The 13,743-nt window shown below is 31.5% G+C and overlaps 6 protein-coding genes across 6 annotated transcripts; 2 read left to right on the top strand and 4 right to left on the bottom strand.

Annotated features, from left to right (window-relative positions):
* Nucleotides 1-145: 145 nt before the first annotated feature.
* BX663DRAFT_435610 (major facilitator superfamily domain-containing protein) lies at nucleotides 146-1,824 on the bottom strand (the record flags this gene model as incomplete). The annotated part of the gene is made up of 6 exons (XM_051523134.1): nucleotides 146-402; nucleotides 527-1,087; nucleotides 1,147-1,262; nucleotides 1,316-1,494; nucleotides 1,555-1,650; nucleotides 1,738-1,824. Coding segments are annotated over 6 exons (1,296 nt in total), but the record flags the coding sequence as incomplete, so codon positions are not given.
* An 839-nt stretch (nucleotides 1,825-2,663) lies between these two features.
* BX663DRAFT_473583 (YIF1-domain-containing protein) lies at nucleotides 2,664-4,242 on the top strand. Its single transcript, XM_051524203.1, has 6 exons — nucleotides 2,664-3,072; nucleotides 3,122-3,226; nucleotides 3,282-3,378; nucleotides 3,434-3,491; nucleotides 3,546-3,798; nucleotides 3,856-4,242. Exons 1-6 carry the CDS (start codon nucleotides 2,701-2,703, stop codon nucleotides 3,994-3,996), a joined length of 1,026 nt encoding a protein of 341 aa, XP_051382399.1. The 5' UTR covers nucleotides 2,664-2,700; the 3' UTR covers nucleotides 3,997-4,242.
* BX663DRAFT_510988 (GDP dissociation inhibitor) lies at nucleotides 4,228-6,662 on the bottom strand. Its single transcript, XM_051527831.1, has 8 exons — nucleotides 6,502-6,662; nucleotides 6,327-6,445; nucleotides 6,247-6,267; nucleotides 5,753-6,153; nucleotides 5,564-5,684; nucleotides 5,408-5,512; nucleotides 5,045-5,354; nucleotides 4,228-4,989 (listed from the first exon to the last, which is right to left on the bottom strand). The coding sequence occupies exons 1-8, from the start codon at nucleotides 6,576-6,578 to the stop codon at nucleotides 4,515-4,517; spliced, it is 1,629 nt and encodes a 542-aa protein (XP_051382398.1). The 5' UTR covers nucleotides 6,579-6,662; the 3' UTR covers nucleotides 4,228-4,514.
* Nucleotides 6,628-8,331, top strand: BX663DRAFT_74800 (uncharacterized protein). Its single transcript, XM_051532312.1, has 2 exons — nucleotides 6,628-8,234; nucleotides 8,318-8,331. The coding sequence occupies exon 1, from the start codon at nucleotides 6,726-6,728 to the stop codon at nucleotides 8,061-8,063; it is 1,338 nt and encodes a 445-aa protein (XP_051382397.1). The 5' UTR covers nucleotides 6,628-6,725; the 3' UTR covers nucleotides 8,064-8,234; nucleotides 8,318-8,331.
* Nucleotides 8,263-9,638, bottom strand: BX663DRAFT_74840 (WD40-repeat-containing domain protein). Its single transcript, XM_051532313.1, has 2 exons — nucleotides 8,604-9,638; nucleotides 8,263-8,545 (listed from the first exon to the last, which is right to left on the bottom strand). The coding sequence occupies exons 1-2, from the start codon at nucleotides 9,379-9,381 to the stop codon at nucleotides 8,403-8,405; spliced, it is 921 nt and encodes a 306-aa protein (XP_051382396.1). The 5' UTR covers nucleotides 9,382-9,638; the 3' UTR covers nucleotides 8,263-8,402.
* BX663DRAFT_435357 (uncharacterized protein) lies at nucleotides 9,403-13,696 on the bottom strand (the record flags this gene model as incomplete). Its single annotated transcript, XM_051523115.1, has 6 exons — nucleotides 9,403-9,542; nucleotides 9,621-9,948; nucleotides 10,011-11,888; nucleotides 11,958-12,581; nucleotides 12,638-12,797; nucleotides 12,870-13,696. The coding sequence occupies 6 exons, from the start codon at nucleotides 13,694-13,696 to the stop codon at nucleotides 9,403-9,405; spliced, it is 3,957 nt and encodes a 1,318-aa protein (XP_051382395.1).
* Nucleotides 13,697-13,743: the final 47 nt, after the last annotated feature.

Here is a 13,743-nt window from a genome sequence, read left to right as displayed (position 1 = left end):
GTTATACAAAAAGCTAATACACTGTATTTAATGATTATTATCATCTAAGAATAATAAATATATGTTTGTTTATTTCAGAAATATTATAAAGTAAATTATTAAGTTATATAATAAATATATACATATAAATATAAATATATGTATATTATTCCAAATGGGAATCAAATTGTTCTTTCCATAATTGTCCATATCGTTGAACTAAAAATATACAAATACTACTCATCGAACTAATAATTGCAAGAATTGTCAACGACCAGCCATTTCCTATTTCTGCTATTATTATTGGGGCAACTAATGGTGTGCATCCAGCAGAAATACATCTTAATAAGTTTCCTGCACTCATAGCTGAAGCGGAATGTTTTTGGTAAAGATCGACGATATATGTATTGCAAGGTGTCTGAACTAGACCTACACCAAGTCCCACTACAAAAATAAAAATAAAAATAAAATGATAAATAATTTTTTTTTTCATATATGAGTGTGTATATGTAAATAATGCAATTATTATTATTATTATTATTATTACACAAAAAAAGTCCAAAAAATCCTGCAGATACATGAATGTTATAATTTACACACCATCCGTAAAGTAGCTCGCCTATAGGTAGTAAAACAATACCAATCCACATTGGGTTTAATCTTACTTCTAAATATTTTCTTTTTTCCTCATTATCGACATTTAGTTTATTAAGAGCTTGATCTGCTAGTTTACCAGATACAAAAGCTCCAATAGCATTACCAAGTCCATTTGCGATATAAGCTAAACCGATCTGATAACTTGAATAATGATATCGAGAGGATAATTGATAAGGTAAACTTGCAATTACAAAGTACATGAATCCATATGCGATTGAGTAAGGAGTAGTGGAAAGAAAAACAGCTGGTAAAAGTATGAACCTAAAAGGTCTCAACATACTTTTCCATATAGATTCTTCTCGGTTAGAATCAAGTAACCTTGCAAAAATATATCGTCGCTCCTTTTTCATGAGTACTATTGATGATGTCTCTGGTACAAAAAATAAAACTAGGAAAAATGTAAGTCCTCCCATTATTGACAAAGACCAAAAAATATATCGCCAATCCAAATCTATAGATACACTCATTAATTCATTTTTTTCTTTCTCTTCATATTCATTGCTTACATACATTCATTGATAAATCCTCCAGCAATAGGTCCAATTACTGGCCCAATGAGAGGACCTAAAAGAAAAATCCCCATTGCATTACCGCGTTCCTGCACATTGAATAAGTCAGTAATTGTCCTATTATATACATAGTCGTTTAGATAACATAATTATATGCATGGCTGACTTACCCAGCACCAACAGCCTGTGAGGCACTAGCACCTACAGCTTGGAATGCACGTAAAATAATAAAAAGCTCAATTGTTTTTGAAAGAGCGCAACCTATGGTAGTTATAATATATAAAACTGTAGCCATTAAGTACACTCTCCTTCGACCTTGCCTTTCAGATAATGATGCCCAGAATAGAGGCTATAAATTATATTTTAATCAGTTAGTTGCACTCCCTTTTTAATGTATGATAATTTATACCGCAAATCCCATAGTAAAAATATAGAGGGATATTGTTGCATTAATTGCTGTACTTGATGTATTAAATGAATTCCTCACTTGAGAAATAGCTGGAACCTACATATCATAAGTTCAAAAATTAACAAAAAAAAAAAAAAAAAAGATAAATGATAATACTCTTAACAGTTTGTATAAGCAACTTACATATATTGAGCTAGTTAAAGGACCAAGAAAGCCATGAAGAGCTACAATAGATAGTATAAACCATTTCCGTTTCCGTGATAATGTCCTCTATATTGTTAACGATATATTAACATATGAATATATTTTTAGATAATCTTTGTATACTTTTTTTAAATGCCTTTCTACGTTTCCGGTTTCCTCTAAAACTATAACATCTTCAATATCTTCTTTGCATTCAGCTTCTGTAATAATTATTATCTCCTCCGACACTTTGTCAGCAATAACAGGTCTAATTTCATCATTTTCTTTGAGAGTAAACGCCTTTCTTTTGTAAAACTCTGAATTGACTTTTATAGGTGGGTCAATGATAGTCATTAAGTTTAATGAAAAAAAAAGAGGAGAGAAAAAAAAAGAAATAATAAATATTTATTTCTACATAATTTTATGATTTAAACTTCTTCATACAGGAAGAATTAAAATTTCATAACAAATTGTTCTCTTTATATATTTACGAGTTATTAGCTATCTTTTTTTTATTTAAGCAAATAAATAATACTTGTATATATTATATCAATTTCTCTTGCTTTATATAGTTGCTTAAGCTAAGTTCATACAAATAAGTTGTGATAGATCGCGAACATTGGAAATGAAACAGTATCAAAAAATAAGGCTCTTTTCTCTCCTTATCACAAATTATCTTATAATACATAAGCCTGTGTCGAAATTTGATTATTATCCAGGATAATAGGAGATGCCTTATTTGTAACAATCGAAATATATGCTGGTGTACATTTAATAACAAATCAACGAAGAATGATAAAATAATTTTTATGACAATATCGACGAAGACTGCTTACTCCAATACAACGGAGTTTCAAAAATACACACCTAATCCAGATTCAACTGAACAAGTACAATTGTTCATTAAAGTTTATTTATTTCGCGTTATTTTTTATTATTAAACAATAAAAAAAAAAAAAAAGAATGTATCCATCTGGAGGTAATCCTAATTATCAATATCATAATCAACCTTATGGGAATCCTTCTTCATCTAAATCTCCGCCACCACTTCAACATCCTGTGCCTCAACATCCTATTCCAGACTTTACTGTAAATCAAACGAATACTCCCTCACCTGGATTAAATCAACAGCAATATCAATATAACCAAAACTATTCTCAACAATCCATGAAGATGAATCAAACATATGATCCTAATGCTTATACTCCTCAGCAACCAACGCAGATTGCAAGCAATTTCTATTCTCAATTTAATTTTAATGATCCTGCAGCTCAAATGGGCATGCAATTTGCAGGAAGTGCAATGGCACAAGGCCATGCTTATGTTGAAAAGAATGTAAGAAATACTAGATGAGTCAAATTTTGTAATTAACGTATATCTATAGTTTAATAGATGGGTGAATTTACCTGCTTTAAGGCATTATTTTAATGTTAGTAATACCTATGTCATGAGCAAAATCAGACTTTTATTATTTCCTTGGAGACATTCAGTAAGTTTAGATATATATGAATATATATTTTGCACAAGAGACTAATTGATACTAGTCTTGGAATCGTTTGATTATGAGATCAGAAACAGGTCAAATAGAAGGATTTAAACCACCCAGGGAAGATATTAATTCGCCTGATTTATATATTCCTGGTATGAAAAAAATCAAATAATAAATACAGTGTAATATTTATTCAGCTTTATATAGTTATGGCTGTAGTGACATACGTTTTACTTTGTGGTTTATCTGCTGGGCTTCATAAAAAGTAAGTTTAAGTCAATTAAACATGAGTAGATTTGTTTATTAACTTTTTGTAAAGTTTTCATCCTGAATTACTGTATATTGCTGTGTCTACTTCGGCTGCTGTCATATTTTGGGAAATTGTATATACTAGATTAGGCTGTTACTTCCTAAGTATTCCTTTTGAAGGATCTATGCTGGATTTATTATGCTATTATGGCTACAAATTTGTTGGTATAATTGTCACTGATATTGTTAGATTAGTTGGAGGAAAAGGTTATATTTCATGGCTTATCTTCTTTTATACAGGCTTCTGTGTTAGCTTCTTCTTGGTAAGTAATACATTTATAATATATATTATGCATATATATTTACCTGATTGTATTTAGCTTCGTTCTATGAGATATGTTATTTTACCTGATGCTGCCGCTGGTCCCTCGACAATGAATCCTCAACGTAAGAGACGTTTGTGGTTTTTACTTACAATTGCTGCACTTCAAATAGTTTATATGTTTTTCCTTGTAAACTAAATTAATAAAGTGTGAATACCTTTCTTTTACAAGTAAAGTAGAGTATGGAGGCATATCTATCGTATTCTTGATAATACATCTTTCAGTATAGATTCCTCATCCGTCTAAAGATGTCATAGGCCTATCTCTTGACAATTATGTACGAGTGCATAATATTTTACTTGCAATTTATCAAATTATCTACAAGTGCATACAACGTCATAACTTCTTATTATGTACTATCAAAATAACAAAAAAAAAAAAAAAGTTAAGGGACTTTAGTCTGCGATACTTGATTCTGCAGCAAATGTCATCGTACTTCAATTAGCCTTACTATCTACTCCTGAGATATATAAAAAAATAAAGTGATTGTTTTTTTTTTTATTACAAATAGCCTATGTATACCCTATTCCGTTTATTTGATTTTGGCCGGCTATATTTTAACGGCAGGAGAAAGATACAAAAACATTGAATTAAAGTATTACCACATATCATATATACGATACGTATTTGTATAAATTACTATTCTATTTATTTTATCAATCAAAAGTATCTTCATTTTCTTGTTCTACAGAAGGCATAAATTCTGCATCAGATGATTCACATTCATAAAATAAATTGCGTGCTTCTTTTATAGCAGTCTCAAAATCTAAAGTAGCATCAGGATCACTACATGGTATGATGTTCTTCGGTAATTTTCCAGAGTTTTCAAACATGTTCAAATTACGAACGCGCTGCTTATAAAATACATTGATAAATGGCTGCTTGCCTTGACTCGTTAATAAATCAATCGCCTTTTTAAGTGCATCTTCATTTTTTGAAGTTGTCCATAAGTAGGTAACATATTGGTTTTTAGGACATGCCATGATTTCGTCATTTTGATGAATTCCATAAATAGGCTCATCTATATTACCTGCTTCACTACCAGGTGGGAATATACTATAACTTAAGCCCTCACAATTTATTGTCTCTAATCGTGTATCTGTTACTAAAATAGCTCTAGAAATCCAAGTACTATAATGTCATATTAATTTAATGCATGCACAAAAGAAAACGTTTATTCTTTTACCTAAGATTATCTTCATGAGGCAACCATGAATAATTCAAATAGTCAATACCAGCAATTATTTTCTGACCTTTATATTCTTTCCCTTCCTTTGTAATTATTCCTGTACATTTATTCGTCTTCTCATCAATTACGTATCTCTCTAGTGCTTCGTTTAGAATATAAATGCCACCATATACAGCACATACTCTACAGAATGCTTGAGCGATTTCACTTGCTCCTCCATAAAGAGGGCAAAGATAAGCACCTTTTCCAAATCTACCCATAGCTCGAACAAATTGATGGGTTCTATCTAAGCCATGTTTTATAGAAACTATAGATAGATATATTAATATACATATGATATAGTTACTTTAATTTAATTACCTTTCTCATTCACAAGGGCAATAGCATATATGATAGCATTTTTCAATTTCCCAGTAATTTTAAACTTTTCAGTAAGAAATTGTCCATAGTTTAAGTTATCTGTACCTGAAAATATGATGAAATAGTATAACATATATCTTCTATATATTATCTAACCTTCAAATAATGGATCTTTTATATCATATTCCATAGCAAAAGTTAAAAATTTCATTAATTTTCTCTTTTCAACTAAGCTAACTGACTTATTCGTGAAAACATCTTCTTTAGAACTAGGAACCTATATAATGTCATTCATAAGAAAAAAAAAAGAAGATAATACATTATTTTTGATTATTTTTTTTTCACCTTTTCAAAGAATTTAATAGAATCATCAAAAATATATACATCATCCACATTTCTAAACTCCAAGTAGCGTCCTACACCACTACGGATCAAAATATCTACTAGTTCTTCACGAGCTCCTAACAATTTAGGTGTCGTGTCTAGATTGTAGGAGCGAGAATTTTTCAATAAATAATTGAATAATTTCATCTCACATGGCAACTCATTTTCAGTTGAAGAAGTTAATTTAAAATAAGCATCAAAAAGAGCTTTGTCTGCTTCATTAGATGGTTTTTTACTAAGGTTCTCTGCTGAATTTCCTTCCTCGAGTTCTTTTGTTACTAGTTTATCTCCACAAATTTTAAGCTGAACGTTTTTAAAATTTGAACTATAACTACGTTCATAATTTATACTTAAATCCCCTTCTACTTGTTGATTTTCGCGTTAATAAAAACTGCATAAGCTGAATGCTTAATTTTTTATTTTATTTTATTTCATTTTTATTTTTTTTGAATTACCAATGACTTGCTCTTCTATCTCTATTATAAATAGATAAATTTCAATTTATAATTTATAAAACCATGTTTCTAATCATTACCCTGAGTTCTATCCAAATACCATTTTATTAACTCTCGAAAACCAAAAACACTCCAATTACTGCCATAATGTTGATGGCTATCCAAATGAAGGACTTTTTTACCGATTCTAGCTAATGATCTTTTTATTTTCAATTTAATAATAGAATACTTCCTTATATTATCTGGATATCTTACCCAGCTAGAATTGACTCTATTAATCCTGTTCCCAATACAATGTAATCAAAATTTATTTCTTCTAAATCGTCGCTCATTATTGAAGAAAAAAGAAATAGTAAGATATTTGAAATACAGATACTATTAATAAAAATTCGGAAATTTTTGCTATCTCTCTTTTTTTTTTTTTTTCTTAAAAAAAATGACATATACATATTCCCACATATTACTCTTATAACAACAATATGGTGAGAACAAGAACAAAAAAGAGAGCTGTTACAAAGCCCTCATCAAACAAATCTATAAACTTAAAGTTGGGGCATTTTCAAGCACCAGAGCAACAGACACCAATCGAATCACAATTTGAAAGTAAAGAATGGACTCCAATCCAAAAAGAACAAATAAAGCTAGCAAAGCAATTAGACGAATACATAAGCGAATTCCAGCAAAAACTACTTCTACTTAACTTTTTACCTTCAGATCGAGAACTTGTCATTTTATTCATTATGAATTTACATCCTCGATGGCGACGCATGGTTGAACACATGGAATTGTCTTGTCCAAGCTGGCTAGAAGTAGCTGCTCTTGCACGTATGCATTGTGCTCGAGTAAGTGCTATTTTAGGTTGTGAGGATTTAAATTCTTCTACAACTATTTTTAAATCTCCAGAGTCAAGGGCTTTAAGAGATTCTGGCTACTTTGTACCAGATACATGCGTTTCAGCAGCACAAAAAAAGCAGACAATCAATTCGATCAAACATTTATTAATATCAGAAGAAAAACAGCAACAAATTGAAAAAATATTTAATGATATGTCATTAAATGAATCTCAATTAGAACAGAAGCAGCAGTCCGAAGTGAAAAAGGGCCAAAGTAGGGAAAAAGAAAACAGCAAAGCAAAAGAACAAGACTCAAATAAAGATAAGTGGACAGTTGGAAGTTCAACATCTTCAATTTCGGATAATCCATCAAATACACTGGATGCATCTTCAGTAACAAATAATGATGTTTCTGATACTTCTCCTAATTCATCATTATCTTCAACAGTATCCAAATCAGGGCCCTCAAAAATAGATATAAAAACAACAAAGAATAGTAAAAAGAAAAATATTATTACAATTCCTGCACCTGTAGTAGATCTAACAGAAAATCCACGTATCCTAACGCATGTTCCACCAGAGCATTCAGGTGTTAATTTGACATTCTTAGAGCTTCCAATTAATGGTCAGAAAGTAAAAGGATTGTTAGCAAAGATGCGCTGGGGTAGTTCAGCTATTTCGCTTGATTGTGTACAAAGACTTGGATTGCCTATGCAAAAAAGTGATAATTTTGGTATTAATACTGATTTTGGTTACATCGATTCGATTGGTATCTTAATATTACCTATTCATCATCCTGCAGACCCCCAAAATATAACTTCAAAGATGGAAATTCAGGTTTTACCTTCTATATATGGTGGTAAAGTAGATCTGGTATTGGGAGCTGATTTCTTTCATTTTTATAATCCTACATTAAATATAATATCACGATGCATTCAGTTCCTTGGTAAAGAAACTCCGTATATTGTAGAGAAAATAAAATAAACTATTATGTTGACTCACAGCTGAGAAGTATAAAAAGGAGTTTGGCATTTTGCAATAATTGCAATGTCTACACACATACTGATTTTATCCTTCTCTTGTCGACTTGTTTTTTTTTCCTTGAAATATAAAGATGAAGAAAGAAAAATAGATGTATATTATACGCACTCGTTAGTAAGCTATACGTTTTTTTTTTCGTTTTTTTTTTTTTTTTGAGATTTTTTCAAGAAATAAATTAATTAATTTAATGAATATAGCACTCATGTATTTTCAAGTCTACAAGAAATTAATAATATATATTACAAACGTATACTATACATACATGACTTTATTTATTCTTATCTATATATTATTACAAATAGGAGAAAGATATTCAAAACATATCTTACAAAATCTTGCTGATTTATCTGGACAAGACAAAGGACTATTAGATAAGCACATGGTACAGAATATACCTCCACATGTCTTGCAATGATTTTTACGTTCTACATAAATAAAAATAGGTTAAATACGCTTATTACATTATAATAAAGATATACATACCTAATACAGAGAAGGCTTTGTTACACATCATACATTCTTTACATTTATCTTCTCTTTGTAAATGATAAGTGTCTGACGTATCAGGTAAAACAAAAGCATATACTCGACCATGTTTGCTACCTGTAAATAACGTCTTTCTCGACTTGGAAATAGATAAGCACACTATATCTGATCTATCAGGGGTTTGGTCTAAATGACTATGATGATAAAGTTGATGTACTAAGTCAAGACCCCATTTGTGTTTACCGGTACTAGTATCCCTTTCAATACGTTTTAACCAAAACTTCACAAGTCCTTTTTTGTGCCCTGTAATGATTAAATCTTGCGCACTCCATTCAAACATTCTACGCTCATAAAATAAACAAGATAAAATTGATTCAGAACTAGGGCAAGTAGATTTAGTAAGATAAAGATCTCCATTAATTGTCCATACACGTATAACATGTCCTGAGCACGTGATGATATCTCCTGTAGTTTCATTTATATCAATCGATTGAACTCCATTTTCATGTCCTGCCAATGATCGTATATATTGTTTGCGATTAAGATCCCAAATAATAGCAGTTTTATCTGCTGAACCAGTCACTAAAACACTATAGCTTCTAGAAGCAGCAATAGATGTTATAACAGAATTATGACCCTTAAGGCATTCAGAGAGTATAAAATCTGTATCCTTCCCGTCTTTAACTTTCCAAATACATACAAGATTATCTGTTCCTCCAGTAACCAGAGTACGAGAGTCAGGAAAGCAAACACAACTGATATATTCCACATGCATGTTTTCAAATGTATTTAATAACTAATAATAATAATCTATTAGTTTATCTTCTATCCATTTATTTAAAAAAAAAATACTAACCTTTCCAGTTTCTGTAGAATAAAGTCGTAAACTATTATCTGTAAATCCCCACTCAACATATTTTAAACCATCTGGAGGCACTAAACATTGTTGACAAGTAGTAACTCCCAATTTCTCATTGTAAAAATTAATACTTCCTATTTGTTGCTTAATATCACGTACTGGTAAAAGTGACTGGACTAATTTATCAAGATGTTCTTGGAAAACATAGTAACCCATAGTAATAGGGTTTGTTACCTTGGGTGACCTTGTCGGATGTGGACGTTTGAAAAGTTGTCGAGGGGTCTGACCAAAGTTATTAATAATACCAATAGTAGCTGTCTTTTCAACTATATCAGTAATTGAATCTAAATCGACTGCACCCTCATATGAGACATGATGAAAAACATTCAAGGAGTTGATTGCATGTTGCCCTTGTTGTTTATAGCCAAAGATTAAATCGATCCAGTGATGTAAATTAGCACTAACATATTCACTTTCCAATGCCTAATAAATCAGTTAATAAGCTTTTATACACATATATATAAAAAAAAGAAGTATTTGCTTACTTCGCGATGACGGTGAATAAATATTTTGGGATCATCATAGGCCCAGGGAGGCAATGAGACCGAATCAATCGCTTCACCAGTTCCTTGTTTAACGCCAAAGTTGAATTTGTTAACATTCTTAAGAAATTCAGGTAAATAAAAAAATTCTGGGATCAATTCTCTTACATCACCCATGTTTTTCTCAGAAGCAGACTCCCAAGCTTTACCGATAGAATCAAATAATCTATCTGCATGATCAAATGTACCCCCCTGTAGTTTAAGATAATGCTGTGTAAAAGGCTCCAGTCGAATTAGGAACGAGCAAACAATCATTGCAGATGAATAATGAGTTCCATAATGGAAAGCAGGTGCAGGATCACCCGTTTCTCCCCACTGTCTATAACGTTCAGCAAACTCTTTCCTCCTTTCAGCTGTTTGCGCACCCATAGGACGTGTTAAGTCTCTAAACGACTTGGGATCTTCTAAATCAAGCTCATCACTATGGTAATCAGCTAAAATCCACGGAAAAACCGGATATTGTGTCAAATCATTATAAGAACGTCCTGCAATTGCATTTAAATACATAATATACTGAAAGTTGGTTATTTCTCGACGTTCCCAGCGTTGGGTAAGTTCATTTAAAGTAGAAGTCCCAAAAATGCTAGATAATCTAAATGTACTACTCAAGCCAGATGTTATGGAGTTGTCTATTCCTCTACCAAAAACTGTACCTCCAGATTCTTCATGAACAGGGACCCGGCTTACCAGTTTAGAGTATAGCTCATCACGTTCAGATAGAGCAACCGTGATAAGCGCATTTTGGCCGTCATTAAAAAACATTTCAAGTGCTACATCTCTGAAAAGGAAACGACGCTTAAAAACATCACGAAGATCGTTTGTGGCCCATTTTCGACAAGTATGAAGATCACCCGAAGAGCTAATAAAGGGTTCTGTTTCTACACCAGCTGCTTGAGCAACTAACAGTAAGTATTGATCACGTTCTTGTTTAGGTACATCCCATATTTCAACTACTTCGCCATCAGCACGTTGGAAAAAGTTATCAATAAGATAAATATTATTCTTACAAAGTAGGAGTAAGCCCTCACAAGCATCCAAACCAGCAATTTGACTAATATTATAGACGTCCATGACCATATCTCCTGGATCAAGCAAACGTAAAACTTTACGATTTTTATCTTCTTCATATAATATTTGTTGATCATCGTCTTCACTATTGACCTTATCAAGACTATCATCATCAGTAATAGGCTGGTCATCTTGTTGACTAATGGATGCATCGTCAGTAACATGAAGCTTTCTATCTGCTTGAGTATCAGATTTTTCTGTATTACTATTGATTGCAGTAGTCGCTTTGACTGATATAGAAGGACTAGTAGTCGTCGATGTTATTGCCTGCTTTGGCATATAAGAAGAATAATCTGTTTTAGAGATTGTCTTTAATCTCTTTCGCATACGATTGGGACCTTCAGTATAATCTAGTCGCCATTTAAGATCATAAGCTTTTTCAGGGCCCCAAATAGCTCTCTCTCTCATTAAATCGGATGAAATACGTGACCATTCACTTTGTACAAAATTTTCATGCTCATTGAAATCCTGAAGTGCCTTTGTAAATCGACTCATCTCCACCTCCTGAATATTTAGAGACCAAGATAGGGTCTTATCAGTATATTCTAACATGATATCTCGTTCATACACTTTTCGTCTTTGAATCTTTTTAAGCTTATTAATGCGTCTTGCTATATAGTTTTTAAACGTTTCTTTACTATATTTTTGCTCTTGCATAATAGTAGTTCCCCATGCTTTACTAATATGTTCGTTGAATAAAATGTTGAGTTCAACTTTGCGAGAGTCTAACCATCTATAAAAACATTCATTATTCTATAAAAAAAATAAATAAATAAAAATTATTTATCAAGTTATGTTTTATCATTACATTCACTGGCTTACCATTTCAAGTATTTGTTTAAAACCATCCATAAGGTCGTTTGCCTCTATTCCCTTAATTCGGGTGTCAAATATAGTTGAAAGAGTATCAGGTTTTTGCAATACTAACAGTTTCCATATATTTACTGCCGAATCTTTAATTAATTCATCGTCAGATAAGAGGAAACGATAAAGATGATAACAGAAGCATTTGAAAAACTCTATATCCGTATTTTTTATGCTTAATATAATTTTCTGATAATGAACACAATGATCCAAAAAAGCAGCTGTCTTTGATGTGTCGTTATATTCTATTAAATCAGACATTTTCACTTGAATCATTCTATTGAAAGAACGATACAAAGTAATGACAGAAGCATCATTCGTTCCATATTGATTATCTATATATAAAGTTTCCAATATGGTGGCTAACAAATCATATGTTTGCTCAGCGCCTCCTTCTTTAAATCGGCCTTGAATAACAGCATCAGCTGCTATTTGTGTAAACTTCGCAATGTTGGATAATATACGAGGATCTGAAAGTAAATTTATGTCTAACTGGACTGTACTTTTCAAATTTTGTAAAATATGTGTCATAATATAACTTTCAAACTGAAGCTGCTGTTCATGAAAGCTAGGAGGGAAAGCCTATAATAAAACAAAGTTAAAATAACTATGTACTTTTTAAAAAAAATATAACTCACTGATAAAACTAGGACAAGGCCATTTAGTTGTTTACTTAACGGATCAATAATAGATTGAACACAAATATCCACTATAAAGTTTAGTAAAAAGTTTACAAAAGGTTCTTGTATACTTTTAATATTAACTGATATTATATTGGTATGACTCCATGAAGCAAGCCTATATATGTATATATGTATAAAGCTTGGTTAGTACATTGCGAAGTGTTCATTAAGATAGGATATATATTACTTTAATCTTGTCATCAATGGATTGATACGTTTACTGACATGAGGTGATGTTTTAGTCATTAATGCTGATGTTCCACCTCGCTTAATAATGCTAGAATTTGTATTTGTACTATCAATTGAAGTAACATCATCTTCTAGGGTTCTGCCAAAACGTTCTGCACCATCAACTGGTGATAATACAGATGATGTAGGAGAATTAACGTGCTCTATATCAAAATTAGTTATAACAATATCCTTTGAACTTAATTCATCTTCTGCTGTCATTTGATGTGTGGTGCATATACAAGGAAATAAGATAGAAACGAGACAATCCGCTACATCCTGTTTGTTACATGCTTCTTTAAAAGATAACCTATTATTATATAATTCGTTGAAGAGCTGTATAAAATCGTTTATGATATTAGATATTTGTTGGCGGGAAGCAGAAGTTGTTGGGTTATTTTCCTTTATATTGATATTGACACTATTACTTCTAAATCGTGATGGCTGCTTTAATGTTGGTATATTTGAATACTTAGCGTATGGTGTTTCGATTGCTTTCCTTGCTTCATTCCACATGTCAATTACGATAGGCAAGACTTCGGGTATAACTATTTTACTATTTTCTGTATACTTGAATAAGCATGTCCGCAAATGGTTAATATCATATGTTCTGTAAATGGGATATTCTGCAATATCAATTCCGAACATCATCAGAATTAACGTTTCTTGTAATTGAGCCAGGTTCCAATAATGAGAAAGTAATAAGTGTAGTATAGTAAATCCTTCATTTGTGGTTCTAAACTTTTGAACGTATGTAGGACCTTGGGTAATAAAAATACGTGCCATAATACGAGCAATAAGTACAACTGTAAAAGGGTTTAGGTGAGGAGCAA

This window comes from Cokeromyces recurvatus (genome assembly GCF_025118155.1).
Source record: "Cokeromyces recurvatus strain NRRL 2243 chromosome Unknown BX663scaffold_14, whole genome shotgun sequence".
NCBI lineage: Eukaryota > Fungi > Mucoromycota > Mucoromycetes > Mucorales > Mucoraceae > Cokeromyces > Cokeromyces recurvatus.
Note: the sequence above shows the minus strand (reverse complement) of the source record. Positions and strands in the feature narration are given on the sequence as shown.

Excerpts from the sequence above, each read along its gene's own strand:
- BX663DRAFT_473583 (XM_051524203.1), top strand. The coding sequence starts at position 2,701 with ATGTATCCATCTGGAGGTAATCCTAATTATCAATATCATAATCAACCT. Across the intron at positions 3,073-3,121 it reads ATGCTTATGTTGAAAAGAAT|TTTAATAGATGGGTGAATTT; the intron begins GTAAGAAATACT and ends GTATATCTATAG. Across the intron at positions 3,492-3,545 it reads TCTGCTGGGCTTCATAAAAA|TTTTCATCCTGAATTACTGT; the intron begins GTAAGTTTAAGT and ends CTTTTTGTAAAG.
- BX663DRAFT_510988 (XM_051527831.1), bottom strand. The coding sequence starts at position 6,578 with ATGAGCGACGATTTAGAAGAAATAAATTTTGATTACATTGTATTGGGA. Across the intron at positions 6,154-6,246 it reads GATAGAAGAGCAAGTCATTG|AAGGGGATTTAAGTATAAAT; the intron begins GTAATTCAAAAA and ends ATCAACAAGTAG. Across the intron at positions 4,990-5,044 it reads CCTCATGAAGATAATCTTAG|TACTTGGATTTCTAGAGCTA; the intron begins GTAAAAGAATAA and ends ATGACATTATAG.
- BX663DRAFT_74800 (XM_051532312.1), top strand. The coding sequence starts at position 6,726 with ATGGTGAGAACAAGAACAAAAAAGAGAGCTGTTACAAAGCCCTCATCA.
- BX663DRAFT_74840 (XM_051532313.1), bottom strand. The coding sequence starts at position 9,381 with ATGCATGTGGAATATATCAGTTGTGTTTGCTTTCCTGACTCTCGTACT. Across the intron at positions 8,546-8,603 it reads CAAAGCCTTCTCTGTATTAG|AACGTAAAAATCATTGCAAG; the intron begins GTATGTATATCT and ends TTATTTATGTAG.